The following is a 27,126-nucleotide window of genomic DNA, read 5'->3' as shown; positions in this document are numbered from 1 at the left end:
TTATCGCGTAAAATCGATAAAATGGCGCGAACACAAGCTTATCGCAGCACTATCTTAGGTCTACTGATGCAGGTCGCGAGATGCACCTGGACGCGGACAGCGTATGACCGGTTATTGTGGAAATCCAGTAATGGACGCCAATTGGCTCAAACGAATGAATGAATAACAATACCAATGTTTTTAAACAATTTAGTCGACAGGCATATGATACTATATTTTGTTGTTGCAAAAGAGCTTGTATTATAACGAGATAAGACGCCATTGTTTACCTTGACGTGCTGTACCAAAATACGTGTTGCGAGTTTCGTAAATATGGCGGCTGTGCCTTGTACGAGCTGCATAACAATGCACAAAAATCAAGCTGCACCACGCGAGGCGAATGTCAATAGTACAACATACCGCATCGCACTTTTTCTTTTCGTGCGATGTTTTTTCGATTTTAGTCTTCGTTGGTTTATTCATTACTTCTGTATTGCTGTGTTTGTAGTGTCTATGGCACGTGTAAGTTGAAGGTTAAACTGTATTTGCCTAGGTATTTCAGTCTTTATTGATTGAACTATGTTGATTACTTAAAGATATTAGAAAATTGAATGAAAATACGGAAATTAACAGTTCATGGTTTCAGACAAGTACTTAAAAAAATATAGCTCTCTACGCTGGCAGACGGGTCGGGGAAGCTTGATGTTCGTATATTTTAAACTTAGTCACATCTTATGGCTTCCATGGGAAGAGTGGGTGTGTCCCTAAAGTGACTTTGAGAATTGTATTAGGAACCATTTTGCAGAAAAAGTATCTCGTAATACCTATATCAAAACTGATTGCTGCAAAGATTAATTATCAACCCAATAGACTGTCCTCACCTTTTATATCTTCAACGGCGACTTATCCCACCACTCTTTCACATCACTGCCACTGCTGTATAGCCAGGATATACAGCTTGTTCTCCAATGAAACCTAACCAGTGGATGTTGAGTTCCAGGGTGACCACTAACTATTAGAATACTACCTAACTATCTATATATATAAAATTTGAAACCCGTTTCGCGTTGTCACGGCATCACGTTGTAAATATGAAAATTTGCCGGAGCAAAATAAAAAAATTAAATATTTAAATTGACAACAATTTAATTATGGGTTAGACACAAATATTTAAAAAGAAAAATTAAGGGATGGGTCGTTGGGCCGTTTGGTTGGTACTGATTAAAAATACTTAAGATTACTAGCGCGCTAGTCGCCACCACTCGGCTCAACCCCCTCCGCACCCGTCGGGCGCAGCAAGCGTCTGGCACTGCGGGACAGCCGGTGCCAAACACCTGATAGCCGGTGCCAACAGAGCAGCCGGTACCATACACCTCCTATTGTACAATAAAAAATTATATTATACAACAGCACAATACATAATATTAAAAACAATTTAAAAACAATAATCCATCGCTCTCGAGGATGGAGCAAATGTGAACACAGCAAAATCTATCGGTAATTCATTACTATTGGTAAATCTATTTAGAAAGTAACATTTGGTAAAATGTAATCATCGTAATTATTATATCATCTACCTTCACAAAGCGAACTAAAAATAGTTAACACAACAAAATCCATCGATAATACATCACAATGGTAAATTTATTTAGGAATTTACTTTTTGGTAAAATGTAATCGTTATGTGGGTAATCTACTTTTTCAAAGTAAACTAAAATAATTGACAAGCTCAATAGAAAACGGAACCAACCTATGAAGTAGGGTAGCCCGTGACCGAGTGCCACGTTTCTAGTAATTCATCCTAACTCAGCGGAGAGGCGAATGAGGTCGAGAAAGAAACTACAACATACCTTCAACGGAGGGAAAATCCGGCGACAGCCGCTAAAGCAGGACACAGCGCAGAGCTCGCCACCGAGCACTGTCCAACCAAAATCTGTGAATAACAACCACGCGCATTGGTTAACAATGCCGCCAATGCAAACAACAAAATAACAAGAAGAAACTCAAGGTAATCCTTGGAATAGGACCTGCTTACCTTCAGTAACAGAACTCAGCACGTGGCAATGAGTCCACAAAATCACGGGGCTTTCGGATTTATTCTAAAATTCCCTTTTTAACGTAGAGGATGGCGATGCGTGCCCTGCCCGTTTATCAGGGAACGGCACGGTTCAGACCTCTTGGAATTCGGGACACTATCACACCACGTACAACAGAACTTCCGTTCGCGATCACCCCAACCAAGCAAAAGACTTCGACACTCCAAAAAGCGCCGGTCATCACCCGTGACTCAGATGTTCGTTCGAAAACTTGTCACTCCAACAAATCACAATATCAAGCAGTATTGTATAATTTTTTTCTTTACTTTCAATAAATGCCACTTGTGTTAACTAGCCTCTTATTGAATAATTTCGATATGGGAACTCACTATACTGCTTCTCTCATTTAAATTTAATTAAATAATTAAACTTTAGAAAGAAAAAAAAATAACAAACAAGCAAGTTTCTGAACGTCACCTGTGTGTTTCGTTTCACTCAGAATATGTCAAATTTCTAGAACGTTCCGAATCCATGATCGATCAAGATACATTACAATGTTATTTTAATATAAACATTGAGGAAAATACTGTAAATAGCTAGAATTTAAATTAAAGAGCCTAAATATTAAGTTTTATAAAAATTTAGTATTGAACATTTAATTTTGTTATACACTCTTTTTTTTACTAAAAGAATGAAACGTAACGCATTGATCTGTCAAACGGAGACATTCAAAAGTGAGGTTATTTATTGCTCTGTGTACCAAAACAATGTAATTAATTTTAATAGAAGTTAATCAAAAACTCAGTGAATCACTTACAATGACACAATCAAGTGACAAAGGAAATACTGTACACTTTGTAATATGTGACCTTACGGTCCGTTGGAATGTTTGTTTGTGGAAATCGGTAAGTATTCAATCTCGCCAAGAAAAAAAAAGTGTTACAGTACCCCCTCACCCACCAGAATTTTACGAGGATAACGAGAAAAATTCACGCTGGCCCTCCAGCATCAACCTATCTAACAGAAACAGAACCACCACAATACACAACAACAAAAACTAACACCTCAACAAAACTTTAATCTACTTTACATAATTTTTAAATCTCGGAGCTACGCTACGAACATGCGTACTCCGCCAAACAACATCATCCTTTTTAACCACTACGTCTCTCGGACGCCTATCACTACACTCATCTCGCAAGTGAGATTTCCTCAATTGCCTATCCACAAACACCTTCCGTCGAGACCTGGGCAGTGGACCAACAAAACCAACGCTGACACACTGGAAGGGTCTACGACGAACCTTCGGTTTTCCAAACAAACCAGGAGTGGTTTGGTTCGGGTGTTTAGAAGCTTTACCAGCCTCATCAGTCAACTTTCGAGGCACGACTGCTTCAGCATGCCTAACAATTGAATCCCTCCGATTCACAAGTCGCAAAACATCAGGCGCTATCTGAAAAGCTTTCCAGAAGTTGATGCCAAACAACAAGGACGACGAAACTCCAGGAACCACATAAAACTTTATAACCTTCAACACATCATTCACTACGACAGGTAAAAACATGTAACCAATAGCAGACGAAGTAGAACCATTCGCCGCTACCACAGCATCCGTATCCGATTTATACAACTCACCCAGATGAGAAAAACAATTCACAGCAGAACCACCAACAATAGAAACTTCCGCTCCAGAATCCAGCAATCCAGAACATGGAACACCACCAATTTTAACATTCAGATAAGGACGCGCATCCTGACAATCATCTGGTCGGACCGTCGCAACATTAGCTTTGCAATTATTAGAAAATACACGCACAAAATCACACCAAGCACGCCACTCTTCAACAGGTGTAACATCAAAACGACGGTCCGTCGCCACGCGTTTTGTGACTCCAGAGACTTTGACGTCCTTCTGGCGTGCACACTTCGGACAATTAACAGCGGTCACGCCCTTTTCACCACAACGATAACAAATAATAATATGAGGCGCCTTACAATCGCTGAGCGTGTGGTCCTTCACACGGCAACGCACGCAAAACTTCTCCATGCTCGGACTTTTAACCACAGCCTCACACTTTGGACGAGCAGACTTACCTTTGTAGGCCAGGTCAGGGGCGACAGCATTCTGTACACTGCGCGGGGGTTCGGTGAAGGATTCTGCCCTCTGTTTCGCCGCTTCTAACTGCCTACAATGCCTCTTCAAGTCGGCCCACGATTCTATTTCTACATTGACCAAAGGAATGGAGTAAGATGGCCTAATGTTGAACTTGACCAAGCTCAACTTCTCTTCATCGTCTAAAGGTTTACGCAACCTCGAAAAATAATTTTGCATCAGGCTTAGATAACTACATATGGATTCGTCGGGACCTTGGGTCCTCGAACGAATCTCCTGCAACAAACGATGATCATAGTCGTAGGGCAAATACTCTTCCAGCAACGACGCCTTTAAATCCTCCCAACTATTTAGTTGGTCACGAGTACCTCGGTACCAAAATAGAGCCTCATCAGTGAATAATTCCACTGCCGAGTTAAATAATTTCTCCCTCGAAATATTCCGAGACAGACACAACTCCTCAATTCTAACAATAAAATTCTGCACACTATCCTTTCCGTTATATTTCAAATTCAAAGAATGAACACACGCATTACAATTCACCGGTTTGACCATTGATGGCTCATTCCCAGCCAAACCAGAGACCCTAGAAACTTCCTCCTCAGCAGGTTGGAAATCATAGCTGCTAACGAATGTGTGCGTCATACGGTCGATCCGTTTTAAAAGTGAGATGAGACGCTCATTCAACTGTTCCCACAAAGTCCTATCATCTTCATCCGTAGCCTCAACACGACTAAACCTATGGAAGATGTGGTTTCCTAAAGCCTGCACGCGATAAAGCTGTTTGAGTAACAGGGGTTTCCTGTTACACAGCCCCTCAAGCTCGTCTATTTTGGAGGAAATAGTTCTCAGCTCAGCCAGCGCATCTCCCTCGAACTCACTCACCTCATCGCTAGGTATATCCTGAGCCAAACGTTTAATTTGAGCACGCAACAACTGTACAGTTCGCTCAGGCACAGCATCACGGATCACAACTTCGTAAGTTAATTCGTCTTTGTTCAAAAGATTGAAACGGATAGGGCGTTCCTCCTTCATATCGAATTATCAAAATGTTAATTTTAACAAAAAGTAAAGTAAGTTACAATATTTTAACTAATCTTAGTTAAACACTAACACAGCATGATCATACTCAACACATTATCAAAACAGCATCAGAAACAAAAAAAATTAAGATGACCAACCAATCCGTCACTGAGCAATAGACCAGTGCCAGGGAGAATCTCCACGGACCCAACAACGTCCCTGTTCGGGCGCCATGTAAATATGAAAATTTGCCGGAGCAAAATAAAAAAATTAAATATTTAAATTGACAACAATTTAATTATGGGTTAGACACAAATATTTAAAAAGAAAAATTAAGGGATGGGTCGTTGGGCCGTTTGGTTGGTACTGATTAAAAATACTTAAGATTACTAGCGCGCTAGTCGCCACCACTCGGCTCAACCCCCTCCGCACCCGTCGGGCGCAGCAAGCGTCTGGCACTGCGGGACAGCCGGTGCCAAACACCTGATAGCCGGTGCCAACAGAGCAGCCGGTACCATACACCTCCTATTGTACAATAAAAAATTATATTATACAACAGCACAATACATAATATTAAAAACAATTTAAAAACAATAATCCATCGCTCTCGAGGATGGAGCAAATGTGAACACAGCAAAATCTATCGGTAATTCATTACTATTGGTAAATCTATTTAGAAAGTAACATTTGGTAAAATGTAATCATCGTAATTATTATATCATCTACCTTCACAAAGCGAACTAAAAATAGTTAACACAACAAAATCCATCGATAATACATCACAATGGTAAATTTATTTAGGAATTTACTTTTTGGTAAAATGTAATCGTTATGTGGGTAATCTACTTTTTCAAAGTAAACTAAAATAATTGACAAGCTCAATAGAAAACGGAACCAACCTATGAAGTAGGGTAGCCCGTGACCGAGTGCCACGTTTCTAGTAATTCATCCTAACTCAGCGGAGAGGCGAATGAGGTCGAGAAAGAAACTACAACATACCTTCAACGGAGGGAAAATCCGGCGACAGCCGCTAAAGCAGGACACAGCGCAGAGCTCGCCACCGAGCACTGTCCAACCAAAATCTGTGAATAACAACCACGCGCATTGGTTAACAATGCCGCCAATGCAAACAACAAAATAACAAGAAGAAACTCAAGGTAATCCTTGGAATAGGACCTGCTTACCTTCAGTAACAGAACTCAGCACGTGGCAATGAGTCCACAAAATCACGGGGCTTTCGGATTTATTCTAAAATTCCCTTTTTAACGTAGAGGATGGCGATGCGTGCCCTGCCCGTTTATCAGGGAACGGCACGGTTCAGACCTCTTGGAATTCGGGACACTATCACACCACGTACAACAGAACTTCCGTTCGCGATCACCCCAACCAAGCAAAAGACTTCGACACTCCAAAAAGCGCCGGTCATCACCCGTGACTCAGATGTTCGTTCGAAAACTTGTCACTCCAACAAATCACAATATCAAGCAGTACCTATTGTATAATTTTTTTCTTTACTTTCAATAAATGCCACTTGTGTTAACTAGCCTCTTATTGAATAATTTCGATATGGGAACTCACTATACTGCTTCTCTCATTTAAATTTAATTAAATAATTAAACTTTAGAAAGAAAAAAAAATAACAAACAAGCAAGTTTCTGAACGTCACCTGTGTGTTTCGTTTCACTCAGAATATGTCAAATTTCTAGAACGTTCCGAATCCATGATCGATCAAGATACATTACAATGTTATTTTAATATAAACATTGAGGAAAATACTGTAAATAGCTAGAATTTAAATTAAAGAGCCTAAATATTAAGTTTTATAAAAATTTAGTATTGAACATTTAATTTTGTTATACACTCTTTTTTTTACTAAAAGAATGAAACGTAACGCATTGATCTGTCAAACGGAGACATTCAAAAGTGAGGTTATTTATTGCTCTGTGTACCAAAACAATGTAATTAATTTTAATAGAAGTTAATCAAAAACTCAGTGAATCACTTACAATGACACAATCAAGTGACAAAGGAAATACTGTACACTTTGTAATATGTGACCTTACGGTCCGTTGGAATGTTTGTTTGTGGAAATCGGTAAGTATTCAATCTCGCCAAGAAAAAAAAAGTGTTACAACGTGTGAACGGCTGAACCGATTTCGATAATTCTTTTTTTTAAATGTTTGTGGAAGTCCAAGGATGGTTCTTACGGAAAAAAATATTAAGAAAATCTCTACGCTAAGGCGGTACGAAGTTCGCCGGGTCAGCTAGTTAGATAATAGAATAGAAAAGAAAGACTTGGACACAGTAAGTACGAGTATTAAACAAAATCCCTTACTGAGCCACTGTGTCAAATCAAAGGGCATGTCAAGAAGCTGCTCTTCCGTGGACGCTCTTGCTTTTAGCGTCACGCATTCTTTCGAGGAGACACGGACTCGAGTTCGATATCTCTCAAAAGGGTGCGCAATGCAGGGACGTTTAAATACCGTGGTACATAACATTATGCTTTTAACTGTTCATATCCTCAACAGGTGGGCTGGCTCCGCGCCGAAGATCAGACAGTGCTGACGATGCACGAGCGAGCAGTTCTCGGGGCCAGGTACTCGGTCAACCTGGACGCCCCTAGAACCTGGCAGCTGAGGATCAGGCCTCTTCGGGCTGAGGACCGAGGCTGCTATATGTGCCAGATCAACACACAGCCTAGCATGAAGTGGCAGATCGGCTGCATCGATGTTTATGGTAAGTTCAACTTGCACATCGTTGCTTATTATGTTAACTGTAAGGAAACTCACAATATCTACTCTTATTGCTTTATTAACTTAAAGTAGGGAACAAAAGAATGTGAGGGTTTAATTAGATCAATTACAATAGGGATGATGACTGGGTAATGAAATCGAAATTCTATGTATTTAGTCCGTCAGACAGATACCTAACTAGAAAATATTAGACTCATATTGTTTATTTTTTTCCATAATACAGTATTATATTGAGTTGAAATGTTGCGTGACGTCACTTTTGAGTAAAAATTCTACTCCAGCGTGACGTATCGCGCCATTTCAACTCGATGTAGCACTGTTATTATTTAATTATGAAAGAAAATAAAAAATATGAGCCTAATATTTTCTAATTATCTGTCTGACGGACAAATAACTGAAATTTTGTCATCTAGCCTATTGCAAAATTGCAATATTATTACTTTAATTGTTTCTTTTGTCTAACAGACTGTGAGAGCTTTGCGAATCTTCTTAAGTACGTAATCAAATAGTACCAAACATCATCATTCAAACCCTCCATCTGGCGAAGTGGGGTAAAAAGGACTATTGGATTTAAAATCCAGTTTGATTTTTAGGTTCACCGAAAACTGATTTCGTCAAACCTTGCTCGCAGTTCCCCAAACTGGTATTGAGCTCAGGAGTATTACTGAGTGCCCTTCTACCACTATAGTCTGAGAATTGGCCTCTCAATTTGAGTTATTGTCTAGACATTAATTTAATTTCAATAATGTTCAAGTGGTATAGTTAAACCACAGATTAATGTTAAGTTAAGACATCCATACAAACTTTCACATTTATAATATTAGTAAGATGTAAAGAAGAGATTTTCCATTAAATGAGGAACAAAATTAATACATAATAAGTCAATAAAAATAAGCCAATTGATAAATTAGGTCAATTTATTTTTATCAGGTGTATCAAGGTTCTTTAAAAATCTATCACGTCATAGCAACTCTACATACGCTGGGTACGAAAATCTTTTTTTCTTCATAACTTGATTCAATGGATTCATTCGAAGCTTAAAATAAAAAAGAAAATTATAAGATCTTCATGAGGAAGAAAACAGTGAATGATTGATGTTCTGTGTAAAGAATAATATTATTGTAAAGGTAAATAGTCTTTAAAAACTCTGCAACCTAAACCTCTCTCAAACCCTACGTAGGTATGTATATACCTATTTTATGCAAATAATAATAATAATAATAAATCTTTGGACAATTTCACACAGCGCCAGCTAGCCCCAAAGTAAGCAACTTAATGCTTGTGTTATGGGTGCTAGCTTAACGGATATACTACTTATATACTTTTTTTTTTAAATACATACATAATATTATACATAGTAACACCCAGACCCGTCACAGAAATTAAAATTCATCATTTCAATTTCTGCCCGGCCGGGAATCGAACCCGGGACCTCTCGGCATAGTAGTCCGCTCGGAACCACTACACCAAACGGCCGACGAAATAAATTGTTGAATTTTGAATTTGAATTTATCGTTTATAAAATTCGCACTATTGATTATTACATGTAGTACCTATAACAAAATTCATAGTACAGTGAGCATTTCACTCTGTAGGTACAGTCGAGTTCATTAATATATTGGCAGTGCCAATGTTTCAAAATGTGTCGCTACCGCAACATATTTATGAACAGTTTATATGATTAAATTAAATTGATGTTTGAATTTGTATTGAAATATAACATAATCGTTCAATGCTTACAATATTTTGAAACATTGGTACTGCCAATTAGTTACTCTACAAAATGGTCGTTTACGTTACTTAACGATGTCTTTTGTTTTCCACAACTCGTTCGCCCGTATAAACATTTACTTTGAGGTCTCACAGTCCGCGTGGCCGCACAAGATGACACACGAACCAATCACAGTTCTATTCAACGCTGTGTGTTCGATTTGCTGCTTCACTTAAGCAAGTATCGTTTGTGAATACGGCTACCTGAAACACACTCACCTGAGGACAGCCGTTGGGTCGTTTCCTACCGCACCCTTTATTTCCATTCCAGTTTCTGGGGCACGTAAGACGCTGATCGATCGGTCAGACGACCAATAGGGTGCCCAGGTGGGCTGTTTTTAGTGGGACAAAATTCCATGATTGTAAAAATTTTAATGTTTGTAAATGGAGACAAAATCAATAAGTTATTGGTATGAAGTAGTTTCTTGTGAAGTTACGAAAGAGTATATTGGTATGGTCACATAATATACAAATATCGATAGTGGAAATATCAATTACTGTAAGGGACAAAACACGACTTTTCAGGAGAGCCAAAAAACGATTTTTTTTTTATACCTCAATATCTTTTTATGTGATGTTACGATTTAAATAGTTTCTATGGCAAAGTTTCTTAGAATTTTCTGTTCTTTCATAATATAAACGCCAAATTTTCGAAAAATGGGTAGTTTAAAAGATAGCATGTCCCTTACATTAAAAAAACGAGCTTGACTGTACCTTACAATGTTGAAATTTCACAGTATGGAATGTCATGTATGTTGTAAGGTACATTTAAGAATAAACACGACTGTAATATTATTGTAACTTGACAATTTTAACATTGAAACCTGATGTAAGTAGAGGTTGCATTCGAGTATTCATTAACAAAACGAAGAGAAGAGATAGAAACAAGACAACTTAGTGTTCACAAATGCAGTTGGAGGCATCAAATACACATCACCAACAAAACATTTAGTCACTGATGATGCCTACGTCTTCATTTGTGAACAAGTTGTCTTGTTTCTATCTTTTTCTGTTCATTTTTACGCAGTTAGGTTTTTTTTTCAGTTAGGTTTTTTGCAGGACCGTTCATTGTGGAAAACCTTGGGGGAGGCCTTTGTCCAGCAGTGGACGTCATTTGGCTGAAACGAAGGTTTTTTTTTCAATCATCGTTCGTTCGTTTTAGCCGAATGACGTCCACTGCTGGACAAAGGTCTTCCCCCAAGGATTTCCACAACAACCGGTCCTGCGCCGCCCGCATCCAGACACCTCCTACAACCTTCACCAGATCGTCGGTCGACCTAGTGGGGGTCTGCAGCACATTACGTCTTCCAGCTCGTGGTCGCCACTCAAGAATTTTTCTGCCACAGCGGCCATCAGCTTTGCAAGCTACGAGCTCCATCCACTGCCACTTGATTTTAGCGATTCTGCGGACTATGTCAGTCACTTTGGTTCTCCTGCGGATCACGTCATTTCTGGTTCAATCACTACGAGCATAGCACGCTCCATCGCCTTTGACCTTGAGTCTTCTTATGAGGCCCACAGTAAGCGACCACGTCTCAGATCCATAAGTTATCAAAGACTTTTGTCTTGAGACAGTGCGATATTTCAGACGTGAGAATATCACGAAGCTTCCTGAACGTTGCCAGCCGAGTTGGATTCGACGATTGACCTCTTCCTCGAAGTTATACATACCTAAGGCTGGTTTTAGTGTCACGCAGACCGTCAGTGCGGATCGCTCCGCACAGCCAATCTGTATGAACTGATAGAGAGCGAGCGATTCCAGCGGACCGCATTACTCTAAAACGTTTCCTCGAAGTTTACAGATCGGCTGTGTGAAGCGGATCCACACTGGACGGTCCGCGTGACACTATAACCAGCCTAACTGGACTGTTTGTACTAGGTATATTATAAGTGTCAACAACTGCCGAGTGTCGAGTATCCAACCTTTAGAGGAGTGGGTGCAACACGGACATTTGACATGATTTTGTCTTGTCCATGTTTCATTTTAAGACCCCCTTGTTGAGAGGCTCGACTCAGGCCATTGTGCATTGTGCCTAGATCTTCCACGGTCTCAGCCATGGCTATGATATCGTTTGCGAATCGAAGGTGGGTTATTTACTCACCGTTGATATTTATGCCGAATCCGTTCCAGTCCAGAAACAGTTTCGGAGTTTTCAGTTCCCCCTGTCTGCTGCTGCAACTGGTTTCGAGTCTTGATCCTGGAGACGGAACGACATTGTGGCGTTTTCGTACAAGCCTTTCAACATGTCGATGTATCGATATAGGTAGTCAATTTGACACCGTTGGAGAAACTGTAGTAGGTACTGCCCAGGTCTCGATCGAAGCTTTCTCATAGTCCACAAACGCCAGGCAAAGTGACTGACTATACTCCTCGGTCTTCTGTATAATCTGCCGTGGCGTATGTATGTGGTGTACTAAAGCGATTGAGAGATTGAGAGGCTTGAAGTCATCGAGCTTACGAGCGAGACGATTCGTAATGACTCGAAAACAGCTTGTAGACATGGCTCGGAAGTGAGATGGGTCTATAATTCTTCAACAAGGTTTTGTCGCCTTTTTTGAAGAAGAGTGTCACCACACTTCTGTGCCATACCGTAGGCGTTTTTCCTTCGAGGATGACGGAATTGAACAGCTTCTGAAGAGCCTTCAGCCCCTCGGTCAAATACCCAACTGCGTAAAAATGAACAGAAAAAAGATAGAAACAAGACAACTTAGTGTTCATTAGTGTAGTAGGAGTGGGAGGCATTAAATGCATATCACCACCAAAAAAAGTAATTGATATCCTATATGCATATTAACGTAAGGGCCTAATTATAATAAATCAAAAAGTTTTAAATGAAGTAAGGTTCAATGAGTTCAAAAGTTAAAACCAACAGTTTAGGGTAAGGGCTGAATTGTATTATTAAAAGGAATTTACGTCCTTTAAATCATTTGTTTCCCCAAAAGTCGTATTCAGACGACTAAAAATGTTTAAGGTAAGGGACATTTTTTTAAAGATATCAACATTTCAAGTATACCAATCGATAGAGCCGAAAATTCTGAATGCGTTGGTATATATAACTCATTTTGGCCAAAATGTCCCTTACATTAATTGATACTTCCACTATCGATATAACATACTCCGTACGAGTACGTTTGATTCGCACTATCTCAGATTGTATTCTGTGGTCGCCACTAATAATAATAATATAGTCTTGAATATCGGTGTGCCGAGAGATACTTTGGTCGTTCAGTGGTACGATAAATGATACTGAAATATTCAATCTTCCAAATGTGCCATGCCGCGACAGAACGATGGATTGACATCCATTATCGCGATATAACTATGTATATTCGCTGAAATGCTATTGGGTACAAAAAAAAAAAAAAAAAAAAAAAAAAAAAAAAAACAAAATATTTTATTCATACAAACAAGTCACATAACAAAGTTTTGGATCTAATCCTTTTAAGTTTTATCAACTTGTGTTAGGATCAGACCGCTCTGTCTAAATACAATAATGGAAACAGACTCGTTGAAATGACGTTAAATGTTACTTAAATAATGTTACTTGAGTTAGTGTTATATGTGAGAAGTAGAATTAAATAGACATATAAGTAAGTAGATATATAAGTAATTAAATAATCTATACTAATATTATAAAGAGGTAAAGTTTGTGTGTTTGTATATTTATTAAATTGCAAGGGGCAATCACGGGATCTACTGAACCGATTTTAAAAGTTATTTCACCAATAGAAAGCCACAAAATTGCTGAGTGTCATAGGTTATATAAAAACCGAAAAATTCCACGCGGGTGAAACCGCGGGCGGAAAGAAAGTAAATAATAATAATAATAATACACAAATACTTGTAGAGAAGATAAAAGTATACACTATGTCCACAGTTCGCACCTTTAACCTGTAGATAGTAGCCATAGAAGTGTTAATTACATAATAACTGTAAGTAATGATTCCGTGCCGTTATAATCGAGTTGTTTTAGCCAAGATGTAACCAAAAATTTGCATTCAAAATAAGGTTTGTTGTAATATTTTAGTTTACTATTTATTTTGTTGTATACGATGATAGATTGAGATTTGAATTGCATACGAGCAAACTTAGTATTTACAGTTGGGGCATGAGCCACAGAAAATGGATTTCGTTTACTTATTATTTTGGGATCAGGAATAATCGATTTGTGAGTTTTAAGGACACACTTTAAGAGGTAAAGTTGTCTCACAGTCAGAACATCACAGTCTAGATACAGTTGGGAGGTCCTAAATGTAATTTTATTAAAGGTCATTACTTTAAGAAGTGAGCGTTGTGCTCTCTCTATCTTAATCATTTTTGTTTTGTGGGAACCACCCCAAACCGGCAGGCAGTATGTTAAGACGGATTGAACCAGAGATGTGTAGATATATAATATAAGATCGCGGTCAGTGATGTGTCTCAGATATTTAAAAATCCATAACAATTTCCGGACGCGCTGAGTGCACATATCAATTTGTTTTTGCCAGTTCAGATGTTGGTCCAGATAAATTCCTAGGTACTTGGCATAGGGGACTCTCTGTAGTGGTTGACAACTACATTTCTTCAAGGGGTTGGGATTAGGATCATCGCAAGTGTGTGCCGTAAGCTGACAATTGCTGCCTGGTTGAGTAGATGAAGTAATTGAAAACGTTATGTAGTTAGTTTTATTTGTGTTCAGTGTAAGGAGATTATTGTCTAGCCATTTGGTTACAGTGTTAAGGCCACTAGAAGCGGTTTCAAATACCTCATTCCAACTCTTTCCATAAAACAATAGAGCTGTGTCATCAGCGTACGACACAATTTTACCGTTGAGTAGAGCAGTATTAGTAAGATCGTTGATGTATATTAGGAACAGTGTGGGTCCAAGTACACTGCCCTGTGGGACACCATAACTTGTACAAGTCTCCTCAGAACTATAGCAATCATCATCCACCTTAACCCGTTGTGTTCTGTGCATCAGATAGTCGGAAAGAAGATGAAGAAATTGACCACGAATGCCAATTCTGTCCAGCTTAGCAGTAAGTATGGGGATAGAGACGGTGTCAAAAGCCTTTTTTAGGTCAAGAAACACGCACAAGGCCTTTTTCTTGTCGTCCAGGTGGTTAACAATAGTGCTTGTTAGTTCTAGTACTGCATCCTCAGTACTTTTCTTTTCGCGAAAACCGAATTGGGAGTCCGATAAGATGCTATACTTATTTAAAAATTCAAGCAATCGTTTATTAATAGTTTTTTCTAATATTTTAGAGATGACACTGAGGACAGAAATAGGCCTGTAATTATTGACATCGTCTCTAGCCCCACCCTTAAAAATAGGATGTACTATAGCTCGCTTTAACATACATGGAAAGATACCCTTGGCAAAACATAGACAACACAGACGGGCGATAACTGGTGCGAGATCAGCTTTCGATAATTTGATGATTTTGGTGGGTATATTATCACAGCCTGCGGCAGAGTCAGATTTAAGGTTAGAGATAATGGATTCAATTTCATCAAGATCCGGTTCAATAATTCCAATAGAATTGAGTTGAGAGGGAGGTAACGTCTCAGAGTTAGTATTGATAGGGTACGGGTAGTACTTACTACCTACCCGATACGATTTTCAGTTGACATACGTTTAGGCGCGCTTTTAGCAGCTGACCGATATTTGATATGCAATACCGATGTGCGATAGAAGGGTGAATCGTAAATCAGGCAACATAACCTATAAAATGGAATTGAAACTGGCTTAAGAACAAGTGTAGCTTGTTGTGTCCACAATAATTAAACCTCTGCTATTGCTTGGGTCTTCTTTGATACTTACAGCCTTATGGTTTACGTTTCTAGTCCATTTTAACAGCCTTATAAAAGTCCACATAGACGGAAAAATAATCCAATTAACGAAGTAATATATCGAAGGTTTTCATGGCGACCCTACTCACGGAACACATGTTAGGATTCCGATTTCCGATCCATTATAATATTAATACATCAGGTTATTATGCCACCGAGTTTTGCGTAGGGGATTTTGCTTAAATAGTTAAAATTTTAATTTACCTTTCTTTGAGACCGGATAAGTTATAAATAAAAATAATTTATCACAATATTATATGATTAATACAAGAAGGTATTGTTTTTACGCCATGTTCTGTTGATCTCTTAATTATCTTTTTTCCTGGAAGCTCGTCTTGATTCGTTCTAACATTTATTTTTAACAGAATTTCGGTACTATGATTAAGTTTTTGGTTCAAAACAGAGCACACCTATTCGTAAACTGTATGTTTACCATTAGTTTACGTTAGGTGTGCTCGCTAGCGAGTACGTCAAAAAAATCTATGAAGATTTTATTTCTTGAAAGTAGCCGCATTGGCATTGGCATGGGCATTGCACAATATGTCATACTTTAATGTCATTTTTTTACGCAGTCGCTAGCGAGCTCACCTAACGTAAACTCATGGTAAGCAAACTGAGCAGCGTTGTCGAATTTTTTCTTAAATTTACTTTCCACGAATGATTTGAATATGAAAAAGTTTATTGACTCGAATAAAAAAGTAAAAAAAAGTTTCAGTATTTAAAACAACAGCGCTTTGTTAGTTTTAACTTTGTAACTAGGTAGCTTATAAACGAAATGCTGCATTAAAGTCTATTTTCCCTGCCTTTCTTTTTATATCGCCAGTAACATGCACTGTGAGGCCTCAGGTACATTAACGAGTTAGGCTATCTACTGACCTAGAAAAATGGCCAATCCACTTTAGTCGTGGCCTATTACAATGGCTGGCGCAGAGCCTTAGCAAACCCTATCTGTGAGTCCATTGACCTAAAAGATACTAAAAACACTTCGAAGAAACTATACCAGCTAGTTATTGTAACATCTTTACAACATTCGGTAGACTTTTGTTTTTATTTTAATATAGCTGAGTTTCCAAATTTTCAGGAGGTTTGGGTTTCTCTATTATTATAGCTGCGCCCACGCCTTCGTTTACGTGAAATTCAGTTTTTCACAGATCGTAATAAATAACAGTCATGTTATTTTGATGTATAAACCACAATACTGTAAAGTTTCATCAAATTCCATGTAGTAGTTTTTGCGTGAAAGATTAACAAACATAAATCCATAAAATCGCATTTATATTTAGGAATGTTAAAGTTTTCGAATTTTTCAGGTTATTCTACTTTGTTCTAAGAAAGATATTTGAAACATGGCCACCGAAATCATTTATATAGCCTCTGGGATAGCCTAAGGAACCCACACGTGATTATTTTCTGCCTAATCTTAGGGTATTAAAGACTTTGCCACCCCAGACATAAAGCCCGGTCGGTAAGACCCACTAGTAGAGTTAAAACCCTAAAATTATTCACGGAAAGTTCGATTTGTGTTGGCAACAGAATAAATAGGCGCAGAATAACCTGTTGTGTTAACAAGTTGGTACCTACTGCTCGTGAATTTTTTATTCGTAGTGGCCTGGTATCGGACTCTTTAAAGTGCAGCTACATTATACTCGTAGGTAGTAAGCAGGTAATTGATATTGACATCTAACCGAGTAGACAATTTCTTGATGGAATATTCTTTCATAGGTTCTTAGTTGGTACTTGAAAGATGCTATTGTATTACCTAATCGTTACCACAATAATAATTTAGCTTGAAATAAATTCTAGGTATCGTTTACAGTTTGCATTTGTAAAAAAACTAATGAAATACAGTGCATGGCCGTGGCTTCGATTCGAGTGATCACAAAGTAACAATAACGATCACGAGTATATTTTTTTAGGCTGAGTTGCACCACCTATCTTTGACCGTAACTATAACGATAACCGGTGCTTTTTGTGTGGATTTTGACAGATTTTTGACGTTTGTCAAAGTTAAAGTAAGAAAGTACAACCCAGCCTTAGTATTCTTCGAATTGAAGACAATTCATAAAGGTTTTTAACGTCTATTTTTAGATACGATTTCCTATTTTATACAGTGTGAACTGTTAATTAAATCCTTCTTCACTGTTTCATTATTGAAAAGGTATTATTTCGTTTCCATTCCCGTTATTTCCCAGACTTTAATGGGATTAATTTATTTTTCAATTAAACTCGATGGACTTTACTAGTCCACTAACGTCACTGGTGAAACGTGAATTGGACATATTGATACTGACTGACGTCATTGAAACACTTTGACGATAGAAAAGTGTTTGAATAACTCTAAGGAACGTGTGTGGGGAATCTTTGATACTATTGGGCTAGGAATTTTCCTTGATCGATGTAAAGATAGTCTGAAATTGATTAGGAAAGTTATAATTTTTTGAGGATTCCGTCAACTGGGACCGCAATTAACTGGGACCGCGGTCCCAGTCGCCGGATGCGTAAAAATTTAATAATTTTCTTCCGGCGACTGGGACCACTCATGGATTTTAGTACTGTACCGATTTTGGATTGAATAATATTTTCTTTTAAGTTATCTATGAGTGGTCCCAGTCGCCGGAAGAAAATTATTATTTTTTTATGGATCCGGCGACTGGGACCGCGGTCCTAGTTAATTGCGGTCCCAGTCGCCGGAAGCCTCAATTTTTTTTAAGTAGGCCAATGTGCTGTGAACTTAGAAGGTAGAGAGCATCATAGTCTTTGATAATTGTTCTAATGTATTCGATTTGGTTTTCACTTTGGTCCGTCTGATAAAAAAATGAAAGTCAACGTAACATGTGTTAAAAGTTTTAAAATAGTAAATAGCGTAAACGAATTTCATTGAAGTCGAAGCTTAGTAACAAAGTTTAATAATTATAATAATAATACATTTCTAATCTCTGAGATGTCAAGTGTAGGCACACTGATATCACGATGGTAACACAAAGAAATGTCGTTAAGTTTTGTAATTCCCTCATGTTTTGTCTCCAAAATGTCAATATCGTTCAACAACTCCACATTATTTCGTTGAAACAGCACGTCTTCGATAATTAACCTAGAATACGAAATGTGAAACCAATTTTCTGACAAAATGTCATGGGAATTCATAAAGGTGTTCCCGTTAATTTGTTTTTATTTGTTGCTGGTAACAAGTGTGATTTTGATATCGAAAACATTCTGTAAAACCGTGTTAGGTCTCGATTGATGTAAGGAATAGTAGTAAATACATCAAAGGCAAATTAAATGGGTTATTTCTGAATTTAAGTGGATGTCTGCCGAGTCACAGTCAATTTATTAAAACAGTAGGTAAACCTTTATTATTATCTAGCCACCGCACACTCCGTTGTTAAGTTATTCATTATCGTTAGTTTATTCTGAGGCATTCGTAGGTCGTCTGTTCAACTAGTAGGTGAACCTTGGTGATGCAGGAAGGCACAGGATGCAGGCCGCTACCAACCGGCCACCCTGGAAATTATCGGAGAGAGGCCTATGTTCAGCAGTGGTCGTCTTATGTCTGAAATGATGATGAGGATGAATCCGTAGATTGTAGTTAGGTGCTGTGCTAGTATTACTATGGGTCTTTAGTCATTTCACACCACGAGTGGTTCGGAATGGTTCGGGGCGGTACCATCCCCCCCCCCCCCTCCCCCGTCACAAGTCCTATGGCACCCCCTGGTACCTTCCCAGGATTTTGGGGGTTACCTACCGATTCGAAGATTGAAAGACAATCACACCCCCCACCCCCCGTATCATGACATAGACCGCAGATTTGCCATGCAGATGTGCCAGTGAGTACTAATCTGCGCGACTTGTGTCACCCCCTGATGCTTGGCACCCGGGGCGGACCGCCCCCACCGCCCCCCCCCTTACGCCGCTACTGGTTTCTGACATATTGTGTCATATTCCGTATACGTCAATGTAAACAGCGCCAACTACACGTGTAGAAAGTTAAGTACCTGCCTACGTGCGATTTTGATGCATTTGATTATGATTAGATGCAGTATAAAGTAAAAATGAAAAAGGAATCAACCTTTTATCCTAACTATTAATTCTTATGCTATAATTCAGTAATATCATAATTACTCAATTCCTGAAAATCAACATAGAATTATTCGCAATTGTTCGTATATTAACCGGCAGACAGTGGTGACTGAGTTTGTTGCGGCGCTTTTTCTCAGCACTTGCCAAATGTTGGTCTCGAAGCGCTGGTAGGGTAAAAAGGTTATGAGACATGTAGAGGCTCCTTAAGAGCAAAATATTTGACGATTTGTAAGTACTATTATAAGTCTAAACAAATAAAGAAATTTTGACTTTGACTTTGACTATTAAGTATTTGGTTCGGATCAAAGAAGAGAAGAAAAGTAAAATTACTTTTTCTCTAAAGTTTACCATAATTTCAACATTAATTAATTAACCATTCTTCATAAACAGTAACACGTTTAAGCTTTTCATTCTATGCGCAAAGCGGGAGCTTCTTTCGATCCAGAAAGCTCTGGAACAAGTAAAAAGGAAGTAAACAAAAGCTCGCACTTTTGCAGCGCAACTTGCGTAAGTTTCAGAGAAATAACAAAACTGTGCTGTAATGGGGATTAAATTCTGTAAAAACGTGTAAAAAGGAAAATTTAAACGCAAGATTTTGACCCACTTTCCGAACCTTTTAGTGTAAAGTCTGGTTTTTGTTAGCTTTGGCCCGTATTGTTTTCTTACAGTTCTTCTGAAATGAAACCTCGGCTGAAAATGAAAATTTTAAGTAGAGAACTTTAAACTTTACTGGTGTTGTAAAAATATTACATGATTTATAGTGCAAGTCAATTGAAAGATTAAAAAACATTAAATGAAAAGTTCATGTGGAATTCTTAATAATATAGGACCAACCGATTTGTTACTGCTCGCTCGTATCAGGGCTAATATTAATTATACATAAACTTGTGTTCTATGTAAATTTAAAGGTTATGTTTAAATATCAAAGGTGCCAAGTTAGTTGCTTTTAAATCAATATTAGTCAAATGAGTTTGTGAAATTGTTTTTCAAATCTATCAGCAATTAACTAATGGTATCAAGGGTCTGAAAACACGTGTCATTTATTTTTTATTTATTTACATGATTTCGCTGATGTTAATAAATCTAAGTTTAACCCTCAACGTGTCGAATCACCAACTCTTCCCTTTAAACCGACCCAAACCGCTCACCCGGGTGTTCACTAACCTAACTACTGTCACCCCGAATGACACCCGGACTCAATAAACTAGGAACAAGTCCGAAATTGGAAAAGAAATCTTGGCGCGGGCCGGCATGCAAATACCGGGCACGAAATTGCTAAACTCAGAAACTTGGAAGAGTTAATAAATTAGCTGGTTCTTTTGTTGGCTCGGGTTATAAATTCCAGGTAATTTTGGCGACCTTAATTATGAACGGTGGATTAATAAAAGCAAGAATAAGAATAATAAAGTCGGTTAATGATTACACAAGATGTTTAAAGCCTTTGTCAAATCTGCGTCCAGCGTCAAGTTGACGTCCGAGAATAGACGTCGTCGTAAGGCTCGGTGACACGGGAATTTTTCTGTATCACGTTATATTATTTTCAGGAATAAGGCGCTTCCTATGTTTACGCTATAGTTTAATTGGATGATCTACTAAAATTACAAAACATAGATAGATCGCGTCGCATCAGACATAGATCGCGCACAAAGGGAAAAATTGCCGTGACTCTAAGAAGTTGCCGTAATGTTAATTCAAAAAAACATTATGGTCATAGCACACTTATCAACCTGGAACACCGTATCGCCTTTCGCCAGGAGGCCAGGCGTTTACGATACGGTGCGGATACGTGTGCGTTGCATTACGGAGATACAAATAATACTGACCGTCTCGAGTTGATACAGTTACGATCCGTTTCCGGGTTCATAAGTTTAGTGTGCTTCGTTCTTTACTGATACTAAATAAATTTTAACATGTAAGACACTTTTGTCGTTTCATTCGTCGAAAGTACCTACATGTTACATTTGTAGGTATGTAAGACACACTTTCATTAATTCCTTACCCTAGTATATTTTTACTAAATTAAATATTTATGCATAATATTACTGTCTCCAATTTAAAATTATAAGGCAAAAAAATGAAAACAGTGGATTTAACACAGCAGCCGTAAGATACACTTTCTATACGAGTAGTATACAGTTGCACAGCGTCGGTTCACATCTGTTTACTTGCTATTTGCAATTGCAAGCTCCAACGAAATTATATTTTTGTTAGCGAAACAATTTAGAATGTGTTTTCCGTTTTCGCTTAAAATATCTCGTTTTCAAAACACAGTGGCAAATGTTTACGCAACATGAACTCTCTCAAAAACCTGTTTTAGACAAAATAGGTATGTTACTCTTCTCAGTACGTACAGACCACGGCAAATCGAGGTACATCATCATCATCATTTCAGCCATAGGACGTCCACTGCTGAACATAGGCCTCCCCCAATGCTTTCCACGTAGATCGATTGGTAGCGGCCTGCGTCCAGCGCTTCCCTGCTACCTTTACGATGTCGTCGGTCCACCTTATAGGTGGACGTTCCACGCTGCGTTTTCCGGTACGGGGCCTCATTTCCAAAACCTTGCTGCCCCATCGGCCGTCAGTTCTGCGTACTATGTGCCTTGCCCATTGCCACTTCAGCTTGCTAATCCGTCGGGCTGTGTCAGCGACTTTAGTTCGTTTACGGATTTCCTCAATCGAGGTACACCTGCTACTTATATGGTTTGTAATAGTTGCTATTTTATAACTAGCATGTTTAGTCTGATGCTGACTGTACAGTCAGCGTCGTTTAGTCTGATGCTGACTGTACAGTCAATAGTTCGTGACTCTCAAAGTGGCCAGAAAGTTGACAACAGACCTTATTCCATTGTCACAAAGACGTGTTGCGAACTTTTTGGCTACTTTGGGTGTCACGAACTACTTGACGCTGACTGTACGTACAGTACGCAAATCAAGCTAAAAACTGAGGTATCTTATGGAGTTGTAATAGGGATGAGTTTACGACAAAAATGTAAAGTCTGACGTGCTGAGTGCTAGTGCGAGTTTACACAAAACGTTTTCGCTAGCGACTGCGTAAAAAATTACATGAAATATATTAAAGATTGTACAGCGCCCCTTGCGGATACTTACAAGAACTAAAATTATAGAATTGTAGCCACGATAGCCGAACGGCGAAGGGGTCGTACTGGCCGACTCGACATCCGAGGAACGCGGGTTCGAATCCCACCGCCGCTCGACTATTTGTGGTGAGCCCACTCGTAACACAAGCTTATTTAGCTTAACACGAGGGGCTAACGGGACTATTAGTCATTAATTTGTGTAATACAAATTCCTAATAATCATTAGAAAAAAAAATCTCCATAGATTTTTTGACGCACTCGCTAGCGAAAACGTTCAATGCAAACTCGCACTAAGAACACTGTAGTCTGTACTGCGTTTAAAATGAAATACCAAGCAAACGAGTCCAACCTTCTCAAAGGAAGTAAAAATAAAAATTCAACGTTAAACATTTCCCCTGGAAGTTGGTATAAATAAAGTTTGCCGCGAACTCCATCTGCTCAAGTGGGGACAGATAACTCTATACTCTGTAATAGTACGAGTTAAGTTGCGATACTGTGTGGGTGGTGGAGTAGGCCTTCTTTTGCTGAATTCAAAATTATTCTTTAGCCCATTTACAACCACAATTTTTTACTAATTAATACATACAAAATACATGTATTTGGGATTTAAGAATTGCTAGTTTTCTCTGTAACTCCTCCAGGTGAGCAAAATACATTAGTAAACAATATACATTTAAGCTTATGTTCGATATACATTCACGTCGTTCAGCAGTTCATTATTGAACTAGTGACCCTGAAATTGTCTGAAACCCTGAAAAGGAAACAGTTTTATTTCTTTTATTTTATTTTATTACACGTGTATGTAAAATTTCAGCTCAAGCAAAATAACTGCCTGAAAATTGAGTTGCAAGACCATCAATACAAATTTATTGCAATGATAATAAGAACTTGTAAAATATCTTAAGCTTACCGGGTAGGTTTTCTTCATTGTGACCAACTAAGTTATTATATAGGAATTTTCCGTAACAAAGTATTCTTTACGGGAATTATTGGAAAGTAGTTAATAGTAGTTTCTTTAGCCTTCTAGAGACAGAGACAATGGAAACAAACATGGTAAGTTCTTTATTGAACTTTAATTAGTACAGTAAAGACTATACTAATTAAAGTTCATTGTACCTCAATCCCCAAGAATTTAGGTACAGCAAAGTTTTCTTAATAATACGTCTTATCAATGTAATCCATAGGTACTTTAAATATTTTTGAAAGAAAAACGCGTGAAAATCAATCATACTATGAGACAGACAATATTTTCACTTAGGTTAAGCAACTGAGGATAAAGCTAGTGTTATATATTTTTATGTTGTGATTTCTAAATCGCTGTAGCTTATTTTTCAGAACCAAAAAAATATTTTTGGATTTCAAAGAAGCAGTCGTCGGCATATGAAGCTATTATTATTTGTAATAAACACCAAGTTTGCAAACTGCTTTCGACTATAAATACTTTTTGCAGATGGTCATGAGCTGCATATTTTGTAAATACTCGCAGCCAAAGCCATAAGAAAAATAAAAAAATATTTAAAAAATCATGCCAGTCATCAAGAAAAGCCCCCATTACACCCACGAGCTGCGGTGCGTTTACACAAACGTCTCCGCCGTCTAAAACTTCAATATACCACCGCAAAACGCTGAAACTTTACCAATTTACTTTTTTATTTGCCGCCGCGATTTGCATGGCCCGAGACGGTGTAGCGATTCCTTTTCCAATTTCGAACTTGTACAAAATTCTAGGTGACTTTGTAAATGCGCGATTGGATTTTGCATACTCAAATTTTGAGTATTATTGTGCGGCGGATTTTGAGGATATTATGAATTAAAACTTTGGTTTAAATAAAAGCTAAATGTTGTACTTCATAATAATTAGGGGAGACTGGCCCAAAGCGGGCACCTTAAGGTAAAGTAGGAAAAAAACACACAGAATAAGCAAAACAGAATAAGTTTTTATCGTGATCAGTTACTACATTTATTGTAGTTTGACATGGCGTTTTCAAATCATTCATTTGTCTAATATATAAAAAGTAGGCATTCAAATACGAAACACTATCACTTGCTCACTTTGCCCGAGGGGGTGGCCTAAAGCGAGCACCAGCACACGGGCAAAACGGGCATGCAGAGGGCAATAGTTTTTTATTTTTACTATATAATTTTGACCTTTGAATAATAAGGAATGTCTCTATTAAAACACAGAATGAGAATCATACTTTCTGTTTTGCGAAAAAATAGATTTTAGACATAAAAATTCATCAAACTTCAGTCTTGAATCATTATCTTTTAGTATTTTGAAGCTTTTGAGCTGAAGTATTGCAGCTTCACTCCAAGAACCTTGTTGTGATTTTCTTTTATATTTATTTACCATCTAAAAAGTCAAATAATAAGAGATTAATGTCGACACTAAAGTCTCTTTTTCTTTGCTTGTCCAATATTATAAACAATCTTAATATTCCTTTTTAACGGAATAATTCGTTTTAAAATAAGATAAACACAAAGCTCACAACCTACATATTATTATGTAGGTAAGACATCGTTGAACACCGATATCTTTTCAAATCATTTAATTTATTAATTTTTTTCACTGATATTACTTTAAAAGTTATAAAAAGATTGTTTACATTGTTCGACTAGCACAGAAAAACTGACTATACCTACACGATAAATATAGAGTACTAACAATAAAAGCAAGTTAGTTTATATTGGCTATGAAGAGGGTAAAGTGAGCATGCTCATTTTGCCCTGCTCACTTTGCCTTTTGCGCCACACCACGTTTCATAAAACATAAACTTTAATTCCTTTTTAATAATTTTCAAGGAAATATCCTTAAAACACGGTTAAGTAGGTGCAACACATTACGCATACATTGATAATAACGTACGTCACTCAGTTTAATCCAATACACAATGAACATACCTTTGTTTTTTCAAATAAAATTGACGAATTTCGTTTATCGCTGTCCACGCGTGGTGTTGTCACTCGGAGGTGGCGCACACGACTTCCGCGGGAGCGGCGGGGCGGGGGGATAACGTTAACAAGACAAGACAACAAGTCGAGCAAATGAGTGTAAGATTAGAGGGGGGTGCCCGCTTTAGGCGGAGTGCCCGCTTTGGGCCAGTCTCCCCTACAGCGTGAATTAAATGTCAATTTCGTGACGTGTTACATAAACGTGACACGCGTTGAAGTGTCATTTCGGCTTTATTTCTTCCTCCGCGTCAAATGATTGGCACATAAACACAAACGCCACCAACCGGGCATTGTGGAAATCATTTGGGGAGGCCTATGTTCAGTATTCCTATGGCTGAAATGTTGATGATGATGATGAAACACAGACAAACGTCCGTCTATCCATCCTCAATAAACTTTTACATTTCCATTATTAGCAAGGGAATAAGATAAACATCAGAGGTGGAATTGTGTAAAGCAATCGTAATCATTTGACAGTTCATAACGTACGATAAAGTCAGTTAAACAAAGCGTTTGACAGAATAATCGGACGTTATGAACTGTCAAATGATAACGATTGCTTTACACAATTCCACCTCTGATCATCGTGCCAAGTATTATAGACAGACTAAAATATCAATGTCAATACAATTAAGAAACACACCAAAACAATTACGGCGTCAATTAAGTTCTGTCAGTTTCGTGACGTGTCACACGAACGTGACGCGCGTTGAAGTGTCAATGCGGCTTAATTTCTTCCTCCACGTCATTCTGACATGATTGATTGGCACGTATTTGCACTTTGACGCGATCGGCACCGGCTGAATAAAACCATCACGTGAAATGTAAGTGGAGTGTTATTGTAAGGCTGCGTACACAACGACGTTCCAAATATTCTAAATTTGAAATTCAAAGTTTAATATATTTTATTGTTCACTAACAACAAATAATCAATATGTTCATTGACCTGGACAAGGAAACACTGGTCTAAGGTACAGTACAAATGAATTAGAGTTATCTAACAAATCTAAACATTTTCGTAAGATAGCGTTGATTAACTAAGCAATTAAACGAAGAATCCAACAAACTTTATGTATTTTTAAGGGCTGATCGACTCTGAGTATACAAAAACTGACCATTTAGGGCAGAACAAAATATTTCTACTGCATATTTTTAGAAGTAATGAAGACATCAAACAGTTAAAACCTCCACGTGAATTTTACATAAAAATCACGTCCGGACGTTAAGTCGGCAAGCCGGTATTTTTAAATTTCTATCACTGTCTGCCTTTGCATTTTTAATTCGTGTAAAAACGTTGCATTTTGCACGAAAACGGCCTGAATTTGATGGCGTATGTGTGTACACGTCCTTATTTGACGTAGATACGCTTTGATATTTTGAATACGATGTCACGGTACCATCTTTGAAATTGTTTCAATGCCTTACAAGAGCATGTCATTAGGGACTATATTCGATTGATGTAAAATCGATACACGTTTAAGCTGGTGGT

General features: G+C 38.1%; 2 protein-coding genes and 1 long non-coding RNA gene across 3 annotated transcripts in view; 1 reads left to right on the top strand and 2 right to left on the bottom strand.

Annotated features, from left to right (window-relative positions):
• The window catches only part of LOC135079274 (limbic system-associated membrane protein-like), a 74,604-nt gene that overhangs the window by 25,503 nt on the left and 21,975 nt on the right, over positions 1-27,126 (top strand). The window contains exon 4 of the mRNA XM_063973889.1: positions 7,680-7,887. Coding sequence (XP_063829959.1) covers positions 7,680-7,887 — 208 coding nt within the window. The remainder of the gene's footprint in view (positions 1-7,679; positions 7,888-27,126) is intronic.
• LOC135079095 (uncharacterized) lies at positions 1,108-4,613 on the bottom strand. Its single transcript, XM_063973696.1, has 2 exons — positions 2,015-4,613; positions 1,108-1,912 (listed from the first exon to the last, which is right to left on the bottom strand). The coding sequence occupies exon 1, from the start codon at positions 4,345-4,347 to the stop codon at positions 3,097-3,099; it is 1,251 nt and encodes a 416-aa protein (XP_063829766.1). The 5' UTR covers positions 4,348-4,613; the 3' UTR covers positions 1,108-1,912; positions 2,015-3,096.
• Positions 5,429-6,629, bottom strand: LOC135079094 (uncharacterized). Its single transcript, XR_010258731.1, has 2 exons — positions 6,336-6,629; positions 5,429-6,233 (listed from the first exon to the last, which is right to left on the bottom strand). It is a non-coding gene; the product is annotated as an uncharacterized LOC135079094 (long non-coding RNA).

The sequence above is a fragment of the Ostrinia nubilalis genome, chromosome 16 (assembly GCF_963855985.1).
Source record: "Ostrinia nubilalis chromosome 16, ilOstNubi1.1, whole genome shotgun sequence".
NCBI classification, from domain to species: domain Eukaryota; kingdom Metazoa; phylum Arthropoda; class Insecta; order Lepidoptera; family Crambidae; genus Ostrinia; species Ostrinia nubilalis.
Note: the sequence above shows the minus strand (reverse complement) of the source record. Positions and strands in the feature narration are given on the sequence as shown.